This window comes from Xenopus tropicalis, chromosome 2, assembly GCF_000004195.4.
Source record: "Xenopus tropicalis strain Nigerian chromosome 2, UCB_Xtro_10.0, whole genome shotgun sequence".
NCBI lineage: Eukaryota > Metazoa > Chordata > Amphibia > Anura > Pipidae > Xenopus > Xenopus tropicalis.
Genome location: NC_030678.2, coordinates 153,245,225 through 153,271,420, shown reverse-complemented (window position 1 = coordinate 153,271,420; position 26,196 = coordinate 153,245,225). Strand labels below are relative to the sequence as shown.

At 40.0% G+C, this 26,196-nt stretch overlaps 1 protein-coding gene across 8 annotated transcripts in view; it reads left to right on the top strand.

Annotated features, from left to right (window-relative positions):
• The window catches only part of fry (FRY microtubule binding protein), a 214,357-nt gene that overhangs the window by 144,212 nt on the left and 43,949 nt on the right, over positions 1-26,196 (top strand). For all 8 annotated transcript variants that reach the window (XM_031897245.1, XM_031897241.1, XM_031897243.1 and 5 more), the window contains 20 exons: positions 3,873-4,055; positions 4,688-4,774; positions 6,209-6,468; positions 7,699-7,888; positions 8,222-8,346; positions 9,140-9,197; positions 9,789-9,880; positions 10,507-10,679; positions 11,926-12,086; positions 14,054-14,164; positions 14,747-14,901; positions 15,686-15,785; positions 16,697-16,868; positions 17,894-18,150; positions 18,447-18,593; positions 20,732-20,900; positions 22,576-22,663; positions 23,673-23,755; positions 23,911-24,061; positions 25,733-25,836. In XM_031897245.1, the coding sequence (XP_031753105.1) occupies positions 3,873-4,055; positions 4,688-4,774; positions 6,209-6,468; positions 7,699-7,888; positions 8,222-8,346; positions 9,140-9,197; positions 9,789-9,880; positions 10,507-10,679; positions 11,926-12,086; positions 14,054-14,164; positions 14,747-14,901; positions 15,686-15,785; positions 16,697-16,868; positions 17,894-18,150; positions 18,447-18,593; positions 20,732-20,900; positions 22,576-22,663; positions 23,673-23,755; positions 23,911-24,061; positions 25,733-25,836 (2,866 nt within the window). The remainder of the gene's footprint in view (positions 1-3,872; positions 4,056-4,687; positions 4,775-6,208; positions 6,469-7,698; positions 7,889-8,221; positions 8,347-9,139; positions 9,198-9,788; positions 9,881-10,506; positions 10,680-11,925; positions 12,087-14,053; positions 14,165-14,746; positions 14,902-15,685; positions 15,786-16,696; positions 16,869-17,893; positions 18,151-18,446; positions 18,594-20,731; positions 20,901-22,575; positions 22,664-23,672; positions 23,756-23,910; positions 24,062-25,732; positions 25,837-26,196) is intronic.

Here is a 26,196-nt window from a genome sequence, read left to right as displayed (position 1 = left end):
TATGCAGTAAAAGGCCCTAAGTTTGCCCAGGAGCAGTAACCCATAGGAACCAATAAAATGTTGGCTTTCAAACAAGTGACAGCAAATGCTACCTGTTGATTGGCTGTTATAGGTTACTGCTTCTGAGCAAACTTAGTCCTTTTATTACATTAGCATCTCACTGAATTTTGCACAAGATTGGACATACCTGTAGTTTGGTAAATCCCTGCAAATTCTTTTTCACAGCTGGTAAAATGACCCTAAAGCACACAGCTTGCCAAACTGCTCCAATATTTTGCCATGTATCCATGTCCACATAATAACGGATTGTGCATTGTGTTATTATGCATAGGGGCCAGTTCAGATTGTTGGGACCTAGGAAACCCTGTTGAGTTTCTAGTTGTTACACCCAATCCAATTATGTGAATTATTCTACTAGTTAAAATATATATTTAATTTGTGCTATTTGGGAGTTTTTTGGATCTTTTTGCCATTTTCTTTAACCCTTGCATTATATTTTGTTTGCTAATTTTCATTTTTCAAAACTAGACCCAGCCTAGTATATAGTAAGTATGATACAGTTAGATAACAGAATGACAGTTCAGTTTGTGATTTGTAAGTAGTGCATCATCCATATTTATGGGTCATCAAACCCAGAGCACAGCAATCCATTTTGTTCTAGCAATGGGTGATATGTAGGAAGCAATAGTAGGCTTTCCTGATACAGTCCATAGAATCCTGGAGCATTTATTTTAGGGCAACAGCATATGGCTGTAGGCTTAGCATATTACTGAATTTTGCACAAGATTGGACACAGTTTGGTTACTTACCTGCAAATTCTGTATCCCAGCTGGTAAGATTACTTTAATGTCCTTGGAGCACACCGTGCATGTCACTGTTTATCCAAACTGTGCCATTATTTTGCCAGGATAGCACTCCATATATCCACTTCCCCATAATAAAGGATTATGCATTGCGTTATTATGCAAGAGGTCTGTGTCAAATTAGGTAATACAGGCAAGGGATCCCTTATCCGGAAACCCATTATCCAGAAAGCTCTGAATTATGGAAAGCTTGTCTCCCATAGACTCCATTTAATCAAATAATACAGAATTTTAAAACTGATTTCCTTTTTCTCTGTAATAATAAAACAGTATCTTGTAATTGATCCCAACTAAAATATAAATAATCCCTATAGGATGCAAAACAATCCTATTGGGTTTAATTAATGTTTTATTGATTTTTTAGTAGACTTAAGGTATGGTGATCCAAATTATGGAAAGACCCCTTATCCGGAATACCCTTGGTCCCAAGCATTCTGGATAACGGGTCCTATACCTGTATATATATTTTATTTGTGCTTTTGGTGGGGGGGGGGGGGTGACCAGTTTGCCTTCCTCTTTATTCCTTGCATCTCTCCCATGTAGATGATTTTTTTTTATAAATGTTCCCCTCCACATCCGCTGAGAGGCTTTTCCATATAATAAACCTCTCTAGTCTTCTTACGCAAATATTATGTCTGTGCTACATTTTTAAATAAACAGTGAAGAAAAAATTAGGAGTCAACCTCTTGGGAGACAGCTGCTGTGCTACAAGATGCATGTGCGTGGTAGAAGTACCACCTGGGGCCAGTATATCTGAGCACTACATGTTCTTTTCTAGCAATATTTCATACTTTCCCCGCTTTGGCTGTATAGTGCTGTTATATAAGGGCTGGTGCCATTCTCTTTTTTTTTTATAAATGTCATGAAACTGTTATGTCTCAGCTTGGTTATGGTGGATATCATTCCTAGAGGCCTGACAATCCCTAAAGAATAATTTGTATGCAATGCTAAGATATTCTCGGCTAGGTGCACTAACAATCCACTAACCCTAACAATGTCAGACTTGTTGGCTGCAAGCTTTTGATGGGTCTGGTCACTTGCCTTGGCAGTTATAGCTTTCTATGCTGAAGAGCTGTAAGTTTGACATGACTGACCCCTGACAGACCAGAGATGTTTATGGTGGTGTAAATAGTGGGTGATTTCTTTAGGCCCCACTAAGAGTTTGAAAGTATATCCTCCCCTCTAGACTCTTTATTCCAATCTTTAACCTATTTGGCCATTAACATGCTGGGCCAAATTGGGATGAGCCAATTGTATGACCTCCAGGCCAACAGATCATAATGGGGGCTGTCTTCATCCAACAGGATTTTCTAACCTGCACTATTGATATCTGGAAATACATGGACCAATAAGCTGACGACTGTGTCTGCAGGGGTCTAGTTGATAGCTTTTAGGCCCATGTATGGCCACCTTTACACACTCTGTGACTAAGATTTTAAATTGCAGCCATCCTCCAAGATCATTTATGCAGTTTTGAAATCAAATAGCTTTACTCAAAAGCATGTTGGAATGTTGCTGAGATTTTCCCCTTTTTCTAAATTCCTTATCAAGTTAGCGTGACTTTCTATGTTGTGCATTCCACAGCAGTTCTGCTTCAAGGTTGGGCCCTATAGTCTTCATTTTATCTTTAATCTTCATTATTTATGATCTGTTTTTGTACTAAATCAAACACCATCTGCAAGGGCAGGGAGGCAGTGTCATAAAGAAAGAAAAACTACTGAAATAATTCAGTCCAGAAATAAAAAAAAGTTATTGCATGTAATTTTTTTCTCATTTTTCTCCCAAATGATATGACTTTAGAATTAAAGGAACAGTAACATAAAATAAGTGTTTTATACTGAATACTGAACTGAATTCGAATCCTATTTTGCATATGCAAATCAAGTTACCAAAGGGTTGAAATAACCTGCGGTGAAAATTTTTCAACTTCCATGCCGTATTCAGTTCAGCCAGACCATGGATGTGGCCAAATCCTGCTGAAAAAGGCTGAATCCTGAACCAAATCCGGAAACACTACTGTAGTGTAGATAAACAAGATGCTGTGTAGCTATGGGGGCCTTTAAAATAGGGCTAAATGACACAATAGCAGATAACAGATAAGCTCTGAAGGACACCATTATAAGCTAAGGGCTCTGGCACATGGGGAGATTAGTCGCCCCCGACAAACTACCATCCCGGGAAATCTAACCCGCGACAAATCTCCCTTGTCACGGGCGACTAATCTCCCCAAACTACCATCCCACCGGCGAACATGTAAGTCGCCGGTGGGATGGTACACGCTGCGCAGGTGATTTCGGCAAATCGCCGAAGTTGCCTCGCGAGGCTTTTTCGGCGATCTGCCGAAATCGTGCCGCCGCGTGTGCCATCCCACCGGCGACTTACATGTTCGCCGGTGGGATGGCAACTCGCGGAGATTAGTCACCCGCGAACAGGGAGATTTGTCGCGGGCGACTAATCTCCCCGTGTGCCAGAGCCCTAAAGGGTACCCATTCCTGATCTAAGCCAATAGGCTACATCTAACATATTACTGTAGTTACTAAATTCTCCAACCATCTTTTATTTCTATATATTTTATTTGTTCCTGTGTTATGATCAACCCAAAATGGGATGGGCTTGCCAGAAAGTGGGTGGTGCCTGGGTTTGGAACATGGTGCATAATTGGCTGTTTGACTAAAATGTTCTTCACTAGCAGGAATTGGCCATGAACCCTGATTGCACTGGTTGCATAAGGTACATGATGTACTGGGTACAAAATCAGTCTACACTGCCAGGCTGCTTGCCTGCTTCTCCCTGTGCAAAGTACAGAGTTGGTCTCTAGATATAGGCAGGTATATATTGGGCTCTCTTGGGATACAACATGGATTTTGTTACTCCTCTAACTTGTGATGTGTACTGTTTGCACCAATAAAAAGTTACATTATAAAAGAAAATAATTTTAAATAATTGCTGGTTACTTACAGAAACTGAGTAAAATGGCAGTGCTTATCTTTATTTTTGGTTTCCTTCCAGTTGATACCAAATGGCTCCAGTCATAGGATACAGTCTGAACGGGGGCCTTATTCCAATGTTTTGCACGCAGTGGAAGGTTTTGCACTATTGCTACTATGTAGCTTTCAGATGGCTACCCGGAAAGTAGCTGTTTTAATTCTCAAAGAAGTACGGGCTTTATTTCTTGCACTCGGACAAGCAGAGGTACGTGTCAAACTGTATTTCATTTGCTAATGTAAAGATTAAGGAGAGCAAGTTTCAATAAATATGGATATTCTGGTTATTTATTTCCATCTGTCATGAGAGAATGCAGACTTCATCTATGATAAAGTTCCCATAACCCACTGGATATGAGGCAGTGGGTAGGGACCTTTTGCGGCTAATCATGCGAGCTGATTAAATCAGCAATTCCAGTTATTAGGAGGAGTGGCCACATACTTTTGGCCAGATAGTGTATGTTAAGCCTTGCAAAGGAGAAAGATTCATATCTGATATAAAACCTGAACATAACTGATCATACTCATACACATGTAATTCAGTTGAGTTTAATTTAAGGTGCCCACACACTAGGCAATCCAGGGCTGAAATATGAACTGTGTAGCTATGGATGTCCATGTTGTGGAAGGGAGGTACATTTCCCTGACCAATTTTTTACTCCAGGCAAACCATGTGTGATCCACAGACATTACAGGACTGTCATTAAATAATCCTTCCTGTTTTGGAATTATGGAATGACAGTATAATGCATATATAGAATAATAAGGCTATTTTTTTACAACAATGCTTCTTTGGTATTCTGTTATAACTAAGGCTTTTGAAACGTGTTTCTTTTGTAGGAAGATGATAAGCCTATGGTTGATGTTTTGGATCAACTTAGTCCTTCCATACTTGAAAGCTTTCTTCATGTTGCAGTATCTGATTCTGTAAGTTCTCTTTGCTGTTTACAGACTTGTCAACTCACCTGTATTTTTCAGGTTTTACCCTAATATAAGTCCCCCTCATCCAGTCACTCAAAGTTCATCCGCACCTGAAACCTAACTTACCCACTGCATTGAAATTTATAGAATTGTCACCTCAAGTTCTCCGATATTGTTGAATTATTAGTGGAGCAGGGAGTATGGCAGGGGGAGTAGGGATGGAGTTAAACAAGATGTACACAGATCACTTTGAATCCAGGTTGGTTTAAAGGGGACCTGTCACCCACACATAAAAAGCTGTATAATAAAATTCCTTTAAAAATTAAACACGAAACCCAAATTCTTTTTTTAATTAAATCATCCATACCGGTTATAAATGTTTTTAAAAATCTGAGCTGTCAATCATATATTGCCTGCCCTGCCTTTATGACTGCAGCATAGAGGTGGGGCAGGCAATATATGATTGACAGCTGAGATTTTTATTTACAATTACATTAACTTTCCATTCAGCACTACCTAGATGGCAAATGCATAAGATTTTGGGGTGACACAAAGCTTGCCTTAATAATGGTGTTCACAAAATGGTGCCGGCCTGCTTGCTGAAGGGAAAAAAATTAAATAACTTATATAGTGTAAGTAAAGTTTATTTTGCTCAACTAACATGTTAGAAAAGGATTTGGAATTATTTCTTATGTTGACAGGTCCCCTTTAATGTAAATGAATACCTGGGATATTCCAAGATATAGGCAAGTAATGTATTGGCAACAATAAGCAGTCAGAGGCAGTTTACAAGTAGAATTGCAAACATGACTTCTGAAAAGGTTGCAGAGGAGCAAAATAAAAGACAGGGCTCAGGAAAGATTGAGCATCAAAGTAATGAATCAAATCAAAGAAAGAGCAGAGGTCAGAGCAGACAAGAGAGAGAAAGCCAGAGGTGGGGAACCAGTGGGTGAGATCTAAAGGCAACAATCAACTAGACTGCAGAGACGCACAAGACTAGCAAAAAGCCAAAGAATAGGTAATGGTAGAGGCATACAATGTGTAGAGAGCATATAACTATGCTTCAAATCATGATTCAAATAGGGGCCGCCCCATCCCCCTGTAGGAAAAGCATGCCCAGAATGCACAGCAGCTATAACATACATCTAGTTTCACTGCACGTAACCATGGGTGCAATTGCTTCAGTAGTCTTTTAAAAATTTGGTGCAAAAACATCGCAGATTGCGTGACTGCCAATGTTCATAAATCATGAAAGCCCATATATTTGTAGTGGTCATATTGTTATTGTACTAAACAAGTCTCGAGTCATGTGACACAAGTGACATCACCAGAAGCTGATTATAACTAATGAGGCCACAAAGCACAGTGTATAAGTATTTATGTTACAGCATATTCATGGATCTTGTATGTATTCTATATGTTTCATGTTTGTCACTGTAGGCGACCCTGCCATTTACCCACAATGTTGACCTGCAGTGGCTGGTGGAGTGGAACGCTGTGCTAGTAAACAGCCATTATGATGTTAGGAGTCCTTCCCATGTATGGATATTTGCACAGTCTGTAAAAGATCCTTGGGTTCTCTGCCTATTCACATTCCTGCGGCAGGAGAACTTACCCAAGCACTGCCCTACTGCACTCAGCTATGCCTGGCCATATGCATTCACGAGACTTCAGCTGCTCATGCCATTAGTGGATCCAAAGTAAGTTACATCAGCTTACATACATTGTAGGATTTTCCATGTAGATAAAAATATTAGAGCAGTAACCAAGTAACAGTGATAATAATATGGTATTCAGCTAGAACCAGTGACATGATAAATCAGCTTATACCAAGCCCACATATGGATAGACTTGTTACTTTTAATTTCCCTAAGGATTTGGACTCTTATTTCCTAAATTAAATGAAAATGGCTTAAATATTTTATTCAAGGAAACTGATTGCTTCTTTGTCTTTCTGTAATGAAGAACGGGAATAATTGTTGTTCTTCTGTTGTTGCTCTTAATATTACTCTCCTCCAGTATCTCCTGTCCCCTATAATTTATATATTGTACCATAGAGTTGCCTTTTCCTTCATATGCTTCTAATTTGGGATTATAATTTATTCACCTTGTTTGTTAGATACCATGGGTACATTCTGGAGATCTTGGTTAGCAAATGACCTTGAGGAGGTTGAAAGCTCAACAAGAAGCAGACTAGAAATGCTGCACATTATACTTTGGGCGTCTCTGCCCTTTAGCAGTGAAAATATGTGCCTCTGTGCCACAATCTCCCCATCATCTTGTACCATACTCCAGGGTACACCCAGTTGCTTAAACTTAGGCACTGACCCACAATATAAAAAATATATATATAATAAGTTAAGATAAAAGGTTAATTAGTAATTCAGATTCACGTTATGTGGTGGCTTATTCTGCATTGGAATTTACATTTTAGCCTTGTATTATACACTTCAGTGCTTGATGATTTGAAACGACCCCTATGCTTAGCTTCACAGCTGCCCAGAGCATACTGAGCATGTGCAGTGCCACTGATATTTAAAAGATGGCCTATTTTAATGACCTGGGTCTCCATGGGACTCCTAAACCTATATAATAGTACATTAAGTTCAATATACAATATATAGCCTAGTTTATGCTTCAGCTTTCCTTTAAGGCTTTTGTTGCTTAAGTAGCAATAAATATTGCATTACAAAAGCAGAGCCAATGAGCAATCTATTTGTGTTTAATTGGAGCTATCACATAAACATCTAGTGGAAGCCTGCATGCAGTGCTCAGGAGTCATGCAAACATTCTAACTAAATGTCTTACTACATAATGCAAAATGTGCCTCTTTGTTAAAGTATTGTACAAAATTAGATTTTTTTAGGTCTGTTTATGTGAATGACACAAATAATACATGACTTACATTATGTTTTTTTTCCCCTTTTTAGTAGCCCAATTAATGCAAAGAAAACAAGCACTGCAGGCAGTGGAGATAACTATGTGACTTTGTGGCGGAACTATCTCATCCTTTGCTTTGGGGTAGCAAAACCCAGCATCATGAGTCCTGGCCACTTGAGGGCTTCTACACCAGAGATTATGGCCACCACTCCAGATGGGTCGATCAGCTATGATAACAAGGTGCAGTGTTTTCTGTTACCCAGACTTCCTTCTGCTCAGTTGCTCTTTTCTGAATACTAGGGTTGAACCAAATTATCTTTGGGTTGAACCCAAATGCCAAACTGCTGGCAGAATATCTAGCCAACCATTCATGAATATTAGTGAACAGAAGAAGCTTTCATTCATTAGTATTAGGGGCCATGACAGGTAGAAAGGGGAGGCTAAAACGCTGCATTTACCATAGAACTAAGGGTTTTGATTATGTTCAGCTGAAGACTGAAGGATTTTTCTGCATTTCTGAGCTTCAGAGCATATAATAGTAAATAGATAATACAACATTTCCTCCTATTTTAGGTTATAGGAACACCCTCAGTTGGAGTCCTGCTGAAGCAGCTTGTGCCTTTGATGAGACTTGAAAGCATAGAAATTACTGAATCACTTGTATTGGGGTTTGGAAGAACAAATGCTCTGGTTTTCAGGTATTCTATCATGCTATTCTCAATAACTCGCTTTTTTTATTCTGAATCTTGTTACAAATGAATAGGCTTAATAGTCATGTTAACCATACGCTGAATAAAACACAGATTCTAAAAAGCTTTTATTGTTTACAATTGACTAAATGAATTTCTCGGTAGGTATTCTTATTCAGGTACTTTATACAATAGTAATGAGCAACAATAAATACCAAATGGCATATGAACTAGAGAGATATTAGTTATTGTTTCCATAGATCCTCTTGAATAGGGTTTTCAGGGTAGTCATTCGTCATATTCATTGTTTTGTGCTATAGGCCACATATATCCATCTCTGACACAAATACATACTGCGTATTTAAAATATTGCTTTCATGTAAAGTAATTTTGTTGGTGTCTGCCAGTCTTACGTATTGGGGGTCTAAATGTAACCATTAAAATACAGATGAATACGTTCTTCAGTATAGAGTAAACCTGTTAAAAAGGGCTTATGCTGAAAATATTTGCAACATTCTGAGGCACAAGTTAGGGGCAGGTAGGGCATGGGAGGGGAGAGCATTTATGTGCCTCTTCCCCACTTTTCTGTTTGCAAATGAGCCCTTTGCTGTTGTGGTTTTGTTATGGTAGTCTACAGAGAAAACTTTGTAGTGTGACAGGTCCACATTTAATTTGGCCAGTCAGTCTTGCCAAGCCAAACCCATCATGCCTCTTTCTGTCAATAAGCAGTCATTAGTGTGATTGAATAGCATTTTCCTATACTAAAGGTAACTGCAAGGTTAAATCTTTTCTGATTTTCTAGGGAATTAGTGGAAGAACTTCATCCGCTTATGAAGGAAGCCTTGGAAAGAAGACCTGAGGTTAGTATTGAAAATAGCAGATATCAGGCATGTACCGGAAAGAGAGATACATATTAAAGGGATACACTATGTTTTGCTCTGTTAGAATCAGGCCAGATAGGAGACTTCATACAAGCAGGTAGACAATGCCACAGAATATCAGTGCTGCTATCCCTGGTAGGCCCAGCTGTATTGGCTGCTGATGAGCTTACTGTTCAGATGTTCATTTGTAAATAAAGGAGAATGTAGTAGGGGCTACAAGGTTAATGCTTACATGTTTCAGCTGACCTTTACTTATGTTACCGCCTGCGTTTCTTTCAGGTCTCTCATATTATACCCCCTCCTCTATATACACTCCGTCCCCCTATGCCTGGTCTGTCTTTGCAACTAGAAGGCCTTTTTCGAAAATGGTCCTATAGTGGCACATTGCTGATGTTGCTTCTGCAGAATGACGTTAATGAGATTCTGAAATGTAATGTGCCTTTTATTAGGCACAAGAAAGGAGACCTGCTAATTTGCTGACCTTCTGTTATTAATCAATGTCCCATTCATGTGAAATAATATCTAGTTTCTTCTGAAAGCCATTACTCATTCTCTCTCTCTTATTTTTAGAATAAAAAGCGCAGAGAGCGCCGAGACCTGCTTAGGTTGCAGTTGTTACGGATATTCGAATTACTTGCCGATGCGGGTGTGATAAGTGATAAGTATGTCATTCCAGCTCTTTAAATAAAATGTTTATATGATGTAACTGCCTTTATAGTGTTCAGACTGGCCCAGCAGATTATACTGAATGGCAGCTATCAGGATATTCTTGGGGTGCCCCTGCCAGGCATGGACTGGGATTCAAAATAGGCCCTGTAAACAGCCCCCTACCAGCCCAATAAGTAGTGACTGTCTCTGAATCTTACAGCAGCCCCTTTGGAATTTGCCAATCTAGGCCTTGCCCCTGCTCACAACAATGGTATATATATATATTTTTTGGGGGGCTTAACATCTCTTTGTGCTTTTAGTGGTGTGTCAGTCCCTTATTGTAATGGATTCTTGTGTTCTGAACTCTGAAGTGGGCTATGGGAGAAAATTATATATAAATGGAATCCAACGGAGAGCTCCCATTTGTGCAGACAAGTGTAGAACCTTATTTAGAAATGCATAGCACTACATGTTTCAGACCACATGGGTCCTTCCTCTGGTGCTGGAGAAAATTATCTGTACTCAGTGAAAGCATTAAAACATGTACAAGGCTAGAGCAAAAAGCAGTGCCAACACCCTCAGCAGGAACAGCAGAAATTTCTGTATTGATCTAAGTGCACCCAATTTTTTCCCCCATTAGTACCAATGGCGCCTTGGAACGGGACACCTTGGCCCTTGGAGCTTTATTTCTGGAATATGTAGACCTTACCAGGATGCTTCTTGAAGCTGAAAATGACAAGGACGTTGAAATCCTCAAAGACATACGAGCACATTTCAGTGCAATGGTTGCCAATCTTATTCAGTGTGTCCCAGGTACATATACTTATGATAAACATTCTGCCTGTAGACCATTAGACAATTTAATAATTATGCTTGTTAAACTGTCGGTAATCTCTCTGTTCCATGGTATATACGCTAGGCTTTGGCTGGATTTAGAGAAAGTACACCACCATGTTAAATTTGAGAGCAATGAATAGGGCTTGTGCTGAATATATTTTTGCCAAATGTTTTAATCACATAAAATCTATAGGCAAAAGTGTATATACAGTATATATATATATATATATTATTAGATAATTTAATTACAATTATACCACCCCCTCCCTTTCTTCTCTGTTGTGACTGTTTTGTTAGCAGGAGTCCATTATGCAGAGGGATTATCTGTGCACTGATACTCTGTCTAGCTTACAAAGCCCAAACCTGGAGTAGCTTCAGTTTCCCTGAACAAAAGCAAATACTGCACTTTAAAAAAGGGCAACTAATTACTCTCTTTTGACTCATTTCATTTTATGTCCTACACACACATCAGGAGGGGTGTAATTGCACCCACAAATCCATGATTTCTGCTGTTCTTGTAATGACAGCTTATGACAATACAGGTATTATAATATACATTCTTCCTGGGGCCTTATGAGCCAACATGTCACTGCAGGCTCTACTTCCTCTGTTGTTAGAACACAGCCCAGTAGTACGTCATCTCAGTGCTTAATAACTAAATACCTTCTGTATGTAACACTCATGTTTCTTATTCTGTATGAGCTCTCAGTGTGGCTTCCACAATGAAATATCAGTAGAGCTAAGTCTAATGTCAGTATCACACACGTGTGGGACCAGAACTATATTACAGAGTGTAAGGAAATGATTCTGGATTATTTGTAGTGCAGGGTCAGACTGGGCCGTTGGGGCACCAGGAAAAAACCAAGTGGGCCCCAACAGCCTAGACCCAATCCCCAAAACCACCAGTATCCCTCCCCCAACGTGCTGAAGGTAAATTTAATTACAGGCAGAGGGGGTTGAACTGGTGGTGGGGGCCCCTGTGTGGGGGGGGTGAGGGCCGCGGTGGGGCCCCCCCCATTCCAAACCTGGAGAGTAAGCTTACACTAACTCTGTGTACTCAATTGAATCAAAGCTTTAGGTCTCCTTTAAAGATGACCTTTATGCAAAAAATTTATAGCGGTTTATAATGGTTTAAATATTACAAAGAGATGGAAGTTTTTTTTTCTTTGTCAGTGAGATAACTGGAATATTTTGTTTTTAATTAGTAATTTTTCTTTTTCAGTCCATCACAGGAGGTTCCTCTTCCCACAGCAGAGCCTGAGACACCATCTCTTCATCCTATTCAGCCAGTGGGCTGGACCTTTCAGCATTATGTTTACCCCTCTGGATCGTTACAGTGATAGGAACCATCAGATAACAAGATACCAGTACTGTGCTCTAAAGGTTAGATCTTGTGGCCTTCCCCATGTTTATGTGTTTCCATTTACATGCTTGTTTTTTTGTGTACTGCAGGCAGTCAAGTTTCTTTGGGGAGGCAGAGAAATCTCTCGATAGATTTGTCAGGTCGTGTCTATGCCTATAGTGGGGCGACACTGCTCACCTCTAGTGAGATTGTACACACAACAGTTCAAGGACACTATATTAAACAAGACTAATGTTTTCGTTGCCTAAATTGGTACTTAAGTATGATTTTATAACCATTATTCATGTGTGTGTCACCTTACTCTGTTTACATGGCTAATCTGCTGCCATAAGCTGTTGGTCTAGGTCAGTGCTGTCCAACTGGCGGCCCGCGGGCCGCATGCGGCCCGCGACCCCCCTCTGTGTGGCCCCCCACCTGTCTGGCTGCTTTGATGGCTTACCTTTCAGTAAGCATTAAATGGTATCAGTACTGAGATTAACTGGCCCCCTGCATGGTTCTCACCTCAGATTCAGGCTGTAATCCCTCTGTATTGTTTAAAAATGTAATCCCCTGTGTTTTTCACACCTTTTAATCCCTGCATTGTTCCCCCCCTGCAGTGTTCACACCTCAGGCTCAGACTGTAATCACCCCCATTGTTCACTTCTTCACACCTCAGACATAGGTACTGTAGGCAGAGTATGGCACATACAGCCAGCATAGGGCAGGTAGAGTATGGCACACACAGGCAGCATAGGTCAGGGAGGGTATGGCACACACAGGAAGGGTAGGGAAGGCAGAGTATGGCACACAGAGGCAGCATAGGTCAGGGAGGGTATGGCACACACAGGAAGGGTAGGGAAGGCAGAGTATGGCACACACAGGCAGGGTAGGACAGGCAGAGTATGGCACACACAGGCAGGGTAGGACAGGCAGAGTATGGCACACACAGGCAGGGTAGGGCAGGCAGAGTATGGCACACACAGGCAGGGTAGGACAGGCAGAGTATGGCACACACAGGCAGGGTAGGGCAGGCAGAGTATGGCACACACAGGCAGGGTAGGACAGGCAGAGTATGGCACACACAGGCAGGGTAGGGCAGGCAGAGTATGGCACACACAGGCAGGGTAGGGCAGGCAGAGTATGGCACACAGAGGCAGGGTAGGACAGGCAGAGTATGGCACACACAGACAGCATAGGACAGGCAGAGTGCTGCCTGTGTGTGTCATACTCTGCTTGCCCTATGCTGCTTGTGGGAGGTGAACCTGGCAGGGGTTTGTTGTGGGAGTTTGTTAGCAGTTGGAAATAGCCATTAAATGGTCCCCTAAGGTGTGTAATTATGTACTGGGGGTTGCTCTGCTATCCACAGGGGAGGAGAAGGCATATGGAATTTAAGGGTATATCTTAATATGACACAATTCTTTCACATATGAATGATGGTTGATATCCCCACAGTAAGGACCAAGCATTTGGGATTTTGCTGTGCTACCACCATTGTGATAAAATAGGTGTGGTTTGAAGTGGGTGTGGTTTCAAAAAAGGGGAGTGGTCAAAACTGGCTTCCATTAGCGGCCCTCCACCATGTATGCTAGAGAAATTCCGGCCCTCGGCACCGTAGAAGTTGGACAGCACTGGTCTAGGTAGTTCACTCAAACCCCTAGGGTAGGGTCCAAATTACCTTAGCAAAAAGGAAGTGGTTTAAATGAGAGAGGAGAGGACCTGAATACAAAAATAAGTTATGAAAAGTAACAATAAAACTGTAGCCTCAGGCAACAATAGTTTTCTGGATGCTGGGGTAAGTTGAAAGATGCAAGGAGTTAGAAGAAGATGGCAAATAATTGCCAATTGAAATGTTGCTTAGAATTCTATAACATAATAAAAGTTAACTTGAAGGTGAACTAGCCCTTTATAAAGATGACTGGTTGTTCAGTGTGGTCATGAAGCTGCCACACAAAATTTTAATTTATGGTTAATATTTGCTTTGATCTGATCTCCATTCTTTTTTGACCAGGCAATGTCATCTGTCCTCTGCTGCGGTCCAGTGTTTGACAATGTTGGGCTTTCTCCAGATGGCTACCTTTATAAATGGCTTGACAATATCCTGGCATGTCAAGACTTGAGGGTGAGACATCTTGTTTTCATCTGTGTGTAGGTTAAATGGCAATGTCAACCTAGTCTTTAAAAATTCCTTAAGGTGCCCTAGACAGTACAACAAGGTTGGGCAGTTGTGCCTTTTTGGAAGGCAGTTTTAAGGTGCTGTGTGATACCATTGTATTACAGTTTCTGCCCACGCTAAAAATTCAGTTTGCCTTTTCTTCATATGAGCACGTTAGGTCATGAGCTGTCTCGGAATTAGCAGGGACTGCACCTAAGCCCTGTTTTCTTTTCCAACTAGCCCACAGGCTCAAAACACAAGGTATCCAGCCTCTGTGTGGCTTATTAATTATAAGGGACAGTATCTGCCAACAATTATAGCAATGACACTTCGTGGTCTGACACAACTTAATATATGCAAAATGATGATTAAGAGTCAAAAGCAATCGAAAGGCAATAAGTATGCCATGTAGTTCTTTGTTAGACCAATACAACTAAAAGCACCAAAAGCAGTATTAACAACTAATAGCAGTCTGTTTGTCATTACACATTGTTTCAACACCATGAATAGAGCTGTGCTTACGCAGTACTTCTCTCTGTGTGTGTTTAGGTTCATCAGCTTGGCTGTGAAGTGGTTGTGTTGCTGCTGGAACTTAATCCCGACCAAGTTAATCTGTTTAACTGGGCCATCGACCGCTGCTACACAGGATCCTACCAGCTAGCCTCTGGCTGCTTTAAAGCTATTGCAACTGTTTGTGGAAACAGGTATTAAAAATTTAGGACATATTTATTTCTACAAAGTAGTGGAAAACAACAAACTCAGAAATATGTAAACATACACTGGAAAAAAAAAAGAACATGGGTCTCTGCCTACAAGATCCTACATTATATGTGTTCTCTGGAATAGGTATAGCAATGGCAGTCAGCAATAAAAGACAATGAGTTGGCATAGGGAAGAAAGTTTGAATAGTGGAAAAGTTTAAAGATCATAACTACATTGGTAATGGAAAAAAGGGAGAAAAAAATTATTAATGCTGGTCCATTGACCACTGCTACAGAGGATAATTGCCTCTGGCTACTTTAAAGCTACTGCAGCTGGAAACAGATATGAAATATTTAGAACATAGTTTATTTCTCTATTTTTATTTCTAGTGGGAAAAAAACAAACCAAGAAACACTAACATAAAGAGGAACAGAGGGAACATAGGTCACTGCCTACATCTTCCATGGAATAGGCTCAGTACCAAGCAGTTATAGGAGATGAGTGACAGGTTTGGCTTAGAATAGTCTGAATCCTAAAAGAATTGGAAAAGTGTTGGAAATGTCAGCGCCATATAAAAAAGGATAATAAAATGAATTAAAGGGAAGGATACAGAATTCTCCAGTAGGGGGGAAACTCATTAGAAGACTTTTAGAAATTCATAAGGAGAGAGTTACTGTTACTGTGAATGATACATTTGAGGGCCAAGTGCCACATCTTACGCTCTCTCATTCTGTTGTGTATTTGAAGCCCTCCTTTGATTTCCTACATTGTTATTGTTTCTTCCAGAAATTATCCTTTTGACATTGTGACTCTCTTGAACCTAGTACTTTTTAAGGCATCAGACACCAATCGTGAGATATATGAAATTTCTGTGCAGCTGATGCAAGTAAGTGAATAAAATCTGCTCATTCGCCTCATTACAGCTGATGTTTGTCATCATGTTGTTAGAGGGAAGCAACGGAAATGAGCAGCAGAAATCTAAATACCTGTGTATAGCAATTAGAAACTTTGTAGACTTGCCCATGAAATTCAAAGCTGTCTTTAGAATATTTATGTGTACCCAGACACAGATATCTATTCATCCAGATCTTCAGCTTCAAGGGTAGGGATTTCTTAACATTCGGAATGATCTTTCAATTGTAAGTAGGGATGCACCGAATCCAGGATTCGGTACGGTATTCCGGCCAGGATTCGGCCTTTTTTGGCAGAGTTTGGATTCGGAAGAATTCATGGTCCTGGCCGATCCAAATCCTAGTTAGCATAAATTAGGATATACTAATTAGGATTTGGAAAGGTTAAATTTTTGTCGCACGCTTTACGAGCGGTAATTTTTAGCCTTTCCGGATCCTAATTAGCATATGCTAATTAGGATTCGGTTCGGTGTTCGGCCGAATCCCTTGGGATGGATTTGGGGGTTCGGCTGAACCCAAAAAGCTGGGTTCGATGCACCCCTAATTGTAAGTAACAACTGCCATTGTCTTCTATGTGATCTCTATAGGTTTTAGCTGATGTATTTTTTCATTTGTGAAAAAAAAAACTTGTTTTTTTTCCCCCATGACAAAATTGGGTTTTGGGGCGTCAAAATAGCCAAACTGAAATGATCAAGAAAAAGTAAATGCCCCCTCAGATTAATAAATGCCACAACATTTAGTTAGAAAAAATATCAGTTAAGGCGCAGACTGCTAGAAGGGATCAGGCTGAAGGCACCCAGAAGCGAGTGCTAATTTCCCATGAAATGATATAAATATTGGCTTCAATGATTGCCATTCCTTGAGCAATTCCTTTTTTTTTTGACAGGTACTTGAAAGCAAACTTTTTGTGTACTCTAAGAAAATAGCTGAGCAAAAGCCTGGGAGCATCTTGTATGGCACACATGGCCTGCTCCCTCCTTTGTACAGTGTGTCGGTAGTTCTGCTTTCCAAAGAATTGGCACGGATGTACCCAGAACTTACACTCCCTTTGTTCTCAGGTATGCCATAAGAGTTTTATTTATGTAGTATTAGCAGAAGGTCAGAATGTTGTGTATTTGTATACTAACTATATGAAGCTCTGTATACATTAGCAGCAAAGCTACAAGCTGACAGAATGTTTGCAGGAAACTGCAGTTGTAAACATTGTTGTTCCATACTCTAGCAGGTTATGCCAGAGGCACACACAAAATGATTTATCAGCAGTGTTTATATCCAAGAAGGTCACCCAATACATGACAATTGTCCCAAAGTTATCAACATTTAAAAATAATTTCCAGAGACGCTTTGTGGCTGGGCCTCTGTGCCAAATAACTACTGTGCCTAATGAGCATGGTTGGAGTTACGTAGTTGAGCTTTAAAGGACATCTAAAGCTTAAAAAAACAGGCTAGAATGCTGCACATTGTGTTCCAGTTCATTCCAGCCACAGCCCTTTAGCAGGGAAGATCTGTGCCCCCAAAGATGCCCACAGTAGCCCCCCATCTACTTTTCTACTGATACAGTTTATTACTACATTGCAGCTCTAAGACAATTAGCATCTTAATTTAGTCATCCCTATAGAATCTGCTTCTTTGGCAAACAAATATCATTGTGCCCAGAGGACACTGAACACATACAGTGCCATTAACAGTCCTAACAAAATCCAAGATGGTGAGCTACCTTTAGGCTGGTGCCTTAAGCTCAATATAAAACACAGGGCATTTCTAGCCATATTTGTGTTTTGGTGTTCACGTCTCCTGAAAACATACCATTTATAATAATTGTAGGTCAGGGGTACCCAAAAAGAAAAATGTGGTCTACCAGTAGTTCTCAAGACCGTAACATGATCCAAAGTCCATCAGATTATCCTACTGGTTAGTTCTGCTATGGAGATATTTTTTTTTTAATACAGGTATAGGACCCGTTGTCCAGACTTTTTGGTGTTACTGTTTCTTTAATAATATTTCTGTGTAAAAATAAATAAGCACTTTAAAAAAAGGTTTTTACCATAAATCCTAAGCCTATTTTTTTCTTCTTTAATAATAGAAGTCAGCCAGAGGTTTCCTACAACTCACCCCAATGGGCGGCAGATCATGCTCACTTATCTGCTTCCGTGGCTTCATAATATTGAACTTGTGGACAGCAGACTTCTCCTTCCAGACTCCAGTCCCAGCACCCCTGAGGAGGATGGCGGTGATAGGGATGGAGAAGTGATCGTATTGTGCGGACTAAAAGGGAACGGTTGGGGATCGCCAGAGGCAACCTCACTGGTGCTTAATAATCTAATGTACATGACTGCAAAGGTAAATATGTTCTAAAATCAGTTTCAATGTACATGTAGTACACAAATATAACTATATATATATATATATATATATATATATATATATATATATATATATGTATGTGTGTGTATATGCAGTTCAGTATTTCTAACTTGTTTTCTCTCATACTAACAGTATGATATACGGTACCTTTCCCTTACAGACCCATTTGTACATATGAATCTCATTCTGTTTGGCATGGTCAGGGCTTTATTTGGTGCAATACATTCACGATTAGTTCATTGTCTTTCATGTCTTTCATGTCTCTCATGCAGTATGGAGATGAAGTCCCTGGACAGGAGGTGGAAAATGCTTGGAATGCCCTGGCTAACAATGAGAAATGGAGCAACAATCTGAGGATAGCATTACAGTTCCTAATAAGTCTGTGTGGAGTCAGCAGTGATACCACCCTTTTGCCTTATGTAAGTCTTTAAACATTTCAGCTCATGCTTATGCTTAACCCATTGATGTCTTTTCCATGCAAGGGGAACATGCCAAATGGGGAGTGTACAGAGACATATTAATTTAGAAAGCTTAGCAGAGAGAGACAGATTATTTCTGTTTGCTTCTGTGTTTTTCTCTCCTGGGCTAGAATAGATACAAATTGTTGCACTCACTTTTTATTTATTCTTAAACTGTTATTTATATAGCACAGACACATTTCCATAGTGTTTTATAGAAATTATACATTAGTCCCTGCCCAGAGGAGCTTACAAACTAAGGTCCCTATCCCATTCACACATAGTAGGGAGAATTTAATCAGGAGCCAGTTATCCTGCCTGTATGCTCTCAGAGTGTGGGAAGTACAGTACAGTACAGTACAGTACAAACTGCACTTGTTGGTCAGTTGTCCAGAATACAAGATCACAATAATTTCCCTATGGATAGATAACCTACTGGGAATCTTTTAGTCAATGAGTGACCAGGAAGAGGATCCCTTTATCCATAGACCACATTGTCCTTGAATATGGTCTGTAGTCAACCATTCATCACAGCCAGTAAGATCTGGATCAGTCTGATTATGCAGACTATGCATATGCTATGTGCTTATTTTGGGAACCGGTTTTTGAAAAATGAAACTAGAGATAACTAATGGGTTCCAGCAGAATATCTGCAAAATGCTCTGGCTTCCCAGAATAGTTCCTATGAATTTTAACAGGTCTCACATTTGTCTTAGGGAGGTGGGCCTCCATGTCTGTTACACACTAAGGCAAGCTACACACAGGGGATGAAATGAGTTTGTCATAAGAAAGGGGTAATGATCCAATTTATGGGTAACATATCTTGAAACTTTGTAGTTAATACTAAAAGAAGGTATATGACTATTCCTGTGGATCCTGGTAAAGCCCATAGGGAGAAGGAGCAGAAGTTCCAGGGTAGAACTGAACAATCACCATGGAAATGACCATAAAGGCCAAAAACACACCAAACAAAGGCCATAAACACACCAATATTGTTGTTTTGTATGATAAACAATGCCTGTATGGGGGGAAATGAGGCAAACAATATCAGTAAAAGCTTTGGATATCGGTAGTCTCGTCGATCATGGATAGTGATGAGCGAATCTGTGCGGTTTCGTTTAGCCAAAAATTTTGTGAAAATTTGCAACGATCTTTTTGACGTATCTTTTTTTTTTTTGAATTGCTTAATTTTTTTACGTGCATCATTTTTTTATAAACGCATGTAATTTTTTATGTGTGCAACAGTTTTTTTTACGCGGGCGACAATTATCCGCTAATGCCGAAAATCGGCGCAAATCCTTGCCTGTCTAATTATTTCGCCCATCACTAGCCGTGGAAAAGTTCATAATTGTAGCGTGTAAGGCCACTTTAAGTCTGTTAATAGAAAAGACATGGGAAAAGAAAGGAAAAATGTTACTGTTTTGTTAGTGGATTGAACTTGGATAGGGCCTCTCTTTTTTTTATCAGCATACAGTTTATTCACATATAGTACTAGTATCAATTTTAGCAGTATTTGCTTATCTGCTTCCTAGCTACAGACATGCTTGTCCTTCATTCCTACAACCTTCAGCCATTTCATTTTGGAATGGGAACTTTACTTTATACCCATCAGACACCAAGAAAGTAACAGTATTTATGAATAACCCGATACAGTTCCTAAAGACCAGAATACAAAGTGCATATAAATGGGCAGTTCCAGCCTCTTTTTGCAGCACTTTGCACACTGCTTTCTGGTATAGAAATGACCCCTAGTAACTTGATCCTTTGCATGTATTTATACTGTGATGGGAGCGGCAAGTGTTTCCACATTCCCAAACATCACAGTTGGATTTCTTGTTCATAGAGAGTATAAACACACACTGCTAGTTTCACTTTCTGTCCTCAGAACCCTAAAAGGACAAGCCTCAAGGACCCTGGAGTTCTGATCCCAAGAGACCACCAGCTGCTATCTGTATTTTAGACATATAAAAACAAACAAACAAACATCTTTTTCTCCTATAAATATCAAATCTAAACCAGTTTATTATGATTTTTTTTATTTGAAGGGGCTCACCCCCCCTCCAGCCTTTTATCTGAATCTTTGTTTCTTCTTTCTGCAGATCAAAAAGGTGGCAATCTACCTGTGCCGTAATAACACCATCCAGACAATGGAGGAGCTACTCTTTGAGCTGCAGCAGACTGACCCCGTGAACCCAATAGTTCAGCATTGCGATAACCCTCCCTTCTATCGCTTTGCGGCCAGCAACAAGGCCTCCGCAGCTCCTTCTGGTAAAAATTGAATGTGTTTCGACACTTTACATGTACTGTTAGCTTTCAACTAAAAAGTCTGATGCAGGAAAGTGCATGATCAAAGAAACCAGAGAAGTAAATTGCCCTCCAGGATTTTGCAGTCTTGTTTGATTTTATTCTTGGTATTTGCACTGAGAATTTCTTCCCACACACAAAAGCTTGTGATTCTTTAGGCTGTCACAGGTTTCTTAACCAGTTTTTTGCAGAGGCAGAACTTGTTTTATTGTTAGGGCAAGATACATACTATGATTTAACTATCTATTTCATTGAATTGTCTAATTAGATCTTAGTTTATAGGGCTTGCCAGAGTTTATGCAGGAAGAAGCAATGGGTTTTATAATTAGAACCTACCTCTCCATCAGTCAAGCCTGGGCTTCAGAAATAATATATATGTTGAAGCAGTTGGTTCATGCCCAGTGAAATTTGTAAACCAGCCTATTAGATAACAGGCAAGCCCCTACATGGTCAAATAAGCTAGTAACATGGAATGGAGGCAACAGATTGGCAACTAAAATCAGACTGTGCGTGGCCCACTGCTTAAAGGAGACATATTGGATAAATGGAAATTATGAATAATATCCGGTGCTGTTTTCACTTTGGGCTACAAATAAATCCAGTCTGTAAAAATGGCCCTCTTATTGGAGCTCCCTATAGATCCTATCAGGTCTCTGTCTGTGTTTATGTGTTTAAAATGAAGGGTGGGCATGTCCTAATGGTCCCTGACAGATGCACAGTAGAAGGGGGATAGCCAATCACAGCCTTGCACTCACACAAGCAAAAACAGGCTTTCAGTTCCCTCTTAGGTCAACCTAGCTGCTGATTGGTTCCTATACTATAGTTTCATGTACTGAGAGCCGCCGGCTCCCCTGCACATCCAGAGAATTCAGCCAGCAGGAAGTGGAACAGTTGGGCGGGACTATTGGGGTTTTCTCCATAAATCAGTCTGAAACACAACTTTTTAAGCACAATCCTTTTATATCTAGAGGAGTATAATTCACTGGTACATTTACAATTTTTATAGGATATGTCTCCTTTAACACCAGGCGGAAGTGAAAATAAATGAGGTTTTCAACTAATAGCAAACAAATACTACTACTAGATGTATTTGTACTATAAACTATTGGGCTCATTTACAAGTGTGCAAGGTGCAATTTTTTGGTGCAAGTCAACAAAGTCCGGTTTATTTGAGCCGTAATGTATGCTGAGAGTGGGACCACGTATAGTCACATCAGTGTATTCTGTAAATGATGGTCCCACGGGCTGTACTTGAATTACACAAACGTCTTTTGGAATGTAGACCCAAAATAATATACTACACTGAATTTATCATCTCATAGGGTATGACCAACGTTTCCTAAATTCTCCTGAATTTTTGTCAATGTGACTAATTAAATGTATGTTCTGCAATTTCTCTTGTTCCTTGAATAGACATTAAGAAACCTTAAATTGCAGTTATTACTATAGTATGCCTATTTTGCTTTATTTTCTAGTCATTTTAAACAAGAAAGAAAGATAGTGCCCATGTGAGGCCACTTTCCCAGATATCATGTGATCTACTGTGTGTTTCATTTTAGAATATTGTAAATGCATCTAAATAGCATGGTTGTTATCATTATTTCCATAGTAATTTTGTTTATTTTAATCTTTGGTACAGGAACCACATCGAGCAGTAACACTGTAGTGGCGGGCCAGGATGGATTCCCTGATGAAGACAGCAGAATACCAAAAGAGACAGATGATAGGTTGGTATTGGTAATGCAGATTTGTGTATATTATTATACATTTTATTAGTATTTAAACATTGTTAGTCTTGTTTTATATCAAATATACATTTTTGGCTATGTAGGTTAAAGGAATACTGTCATGGTAAAACATGTTTTTTCCAAAACCCATCAGTTAATAGAGTTTCTCCAACAGAATCCTGCATTGTAATCTGTTTTTCAAAAAACGCAAAGATATTTTTTAATATGTAGTTTTGAAATTTCACAAGGGGTTAGCCATATTCTTCATTTCCCAGGGTGGCACAGCCATGTGACCTGTGCTCTGATTTAGTCACACGTGCAATACACACTTTCACTGGGTTCAAAAACTGTGTGCCAGAGAAGTGGAAAGGTCAGAATAAGTGCAAAATTATGTCATTATTTGTTTGCATGTGTGAAAACACACACACAACACAACTTAAGCTGGTCATACATGGTAAGATACGCTCGTTTAGTGAGGTCCCATAAAGAGCAGATCTTTCCACCGATATGCCCCTCTAATGTAGGTGATATTGGAGTAATCCAATCATTTGGCCCTTGGTGGGAATAGGAAGCATTGGAGCAAGGACCATATTAGTAAGCCAGTGCAGTCCCTGATCTGTCAGAAAAATAAAACCTGCCCATTCGACACCTAGCTAATTTTCAGCCAGATATCAGTCAGGTAGGACCGTAATGGGTCCCCATACATGGGCAGATAAGTTACCAAATTGGTCTGAAGGACTCTAATCGGCCCGTGTATGGCCACCATTAGAAGGAAAGTTGGTCACTTGGTATGTTTTCTCTTTTAGTGCCTGCTCACATTGTAAATGTTGAGACCAGTCTCTTATTTAATATCTGTCTAGCTTTATTGTTAATGTTCTCAATCCTGTTCCTGTAGTATGCTATCAGTCTCCCTGTAGTACTGTGCAAATACATATCAATATAATTATTTGGATTTTATAGTGATATTGTGTTTATAAGAATCCTTACCAGACACATGTTCCTTTCTAAGGTTTAGCAACGTTATCAGAGCTCATACCAGGCTGGAATCCAGATACAGTAACAGCTCAGGTGGATCCTATGATGACGAGAAAAGTAAGTGCTTGCAATCAACAAAAAATACATTTTAGTCAATGTAAAGTCTTCCTTTTGGTCTAATTGTCCATCAGAAACACAACATTTGTTTTCTATAAATACTGGATTCATAGTCCCAGAACATATGACTATATATTCCCTCCTATTCCCTGTAGATGACCCAGTCTCTCCTTATATAAGCTGGATGTTGAATATTGTGGAAACTAAGCATCCACAGCCTCTGCCTATGCCTTGCAATGGTGGCTGTTGGGCACCACTTGTTGACTATCTCCCAGAAACCATTTCTCCCAGAGCGCCTCTGCATCGGTAAGTGGATAACTTTTTATTCCTGTATTGACTTTGGTACCTGGATAACCATTCCAAGTTGAATTGAACTTACCATTTAATCAAGACAAATTGACTTGTCTTTAAAAATCGAAGCCACAGAACTTGAAGTGTAGCTTCCAGTCCTCTGCAACTGTCTGAACATAAGTCTTATGATAACAATGTTTCTGTTAGTACATTTCAGTGCGTGCAAGCATCTCCCATTCCACCGTGTGTTATCAGTGCTGACATTTTCTGAATTACTTTCCCTGCCAGCACTGAAAACATATTGAGAAACAGAGAGCAGATCTTTCCCTTCTGTCCTTCCTTGGTTGCTTCACTCTCTACTGGGAGTCATAACTAGGCTGCACATACGCTTCAAGCATCACTTTTATATTCTCAGGTGTTAATATAAATAGAATTAATAGTTCAGAATATCAAGATTATCCATTTGTTACAGTATAAGTGTCATCTTCACAGCTCCCCAGTCATGGAATCTGTTTTCCTAGATACATTGTTGGTACATTGTTGCATTACTCCCAACACTTGTTAAGCCACTTTTCTAATCCACACCATTTTCACCTATTTCATTTCAGTAAGCCCTTCTGGACTTGGTGTGTATCTTGCCTAAAGGTTGCCATACACAGGCTACCAATGCAAACCTTCATGGTAGAGGACTGCATTGGCTCACTGAGGTCCCTAGGGCTAAATGATTAGATCAGCCCAATATTGCCTGCCATAGGGCTCTGGTACATGGGGAGATTAATCGCCCACAAAAATGTAAATCGCCGGTGGGATGGCAAACTCGGTGGCAAGAGGCAACTTCGGTGATTTCCGCAAATCACGCCGCGTATGCCATCCTACCGGCGATGTACATTTTCGCCGGTGGGATGTCATATCAGGGAGATTAGTCGTGGGCAACTAATCTCCCCGTGTACCAGAGCCCTTAGGTGAGCATATCAGGAAAGATCAGCTTGTTTGGTGATCTCGACAAACAAGGGGATCTTGTAATCTATTTTCAATTTAAGGGAGATGGCTCACAAGGAGATTAGCCGCCTGCTCTAATCTCCTGAAAATACACGTGCATTGATTAGTTTCTCTGAAATTGTCCGGTGTTTCCTTGCGTGGAAACTTTGTGCAACTTGGAAAACCTAAGTGACGTCTGTGTTTTTTCACTGACAATTCACTTTATTGCCGGTGGGAAGGCATTTTCAGGAGATTAGTCACCCATAGTAGAGCAGATTTAACATAAACTATTAATCTCCAGGTGTGCCATGGTCCCAAATGGTAAGTGTTACTGCCATTGTTGATCAAACGTTTTATAACATAACTATATAATAAAATGGTGTCCAGGTGTGCTGCTGCCATGAGGGGAGTTGAGGCAAAAAGTGCAACGTGCCCCACTCCCCTTGCTTCCCTCCAACACAAAAACCTAAGCGTGAAGAAGTGAGGGATGATGGCATTCCCTACACTACCTCAGTGTGGCACTAGGGGCTGAAACGCCCCTGTGTATACCCAGCATGTCCCCTAGTTATTGCTGAATTAGAATCAGAATGAGTTGTAGGACAACTAATTTAGAGAGTCCAAGCTGTATACTTTGCACCATTATAAATACAATGACACTCTTGGACAGCAAATTGTAAAAAAGTAAAACGCTTGTGTTTATTTCTGTAGGTGTAACATTGCTGTCATATTCATGACGGAGATGGTGGTGGATCACAGTGTGAGAGAAGACTGGGCCCTTCACTTGCCTTTACTGCTCCATGCACTTTTCCTAGGTAAGTAACCCTGTGTGCCCCCAAAGATGCCCCAGTAGCCCCCCATCTTCTTATCTGCTGATTCCCTGCAAATACCCTGTGCTGCTGGCACTTACCTGAGCTTAGGGACCCACTCACACTATACTGTATATATAGAATATAAATGTCACACTATACTGTATATATAGAATATAAATGGCACACTATACTGTATATATAGAATAGAAATGGTACACTATACAGTATATATAGAATATAAATGGCACACTATACTGTATATATAGAATATAAATGGCACAATATACTGTATATATAGAATATAAATGTCACACTATACTGTATATATAGAATAAAAATGGCACAATATACTGTATATATAGA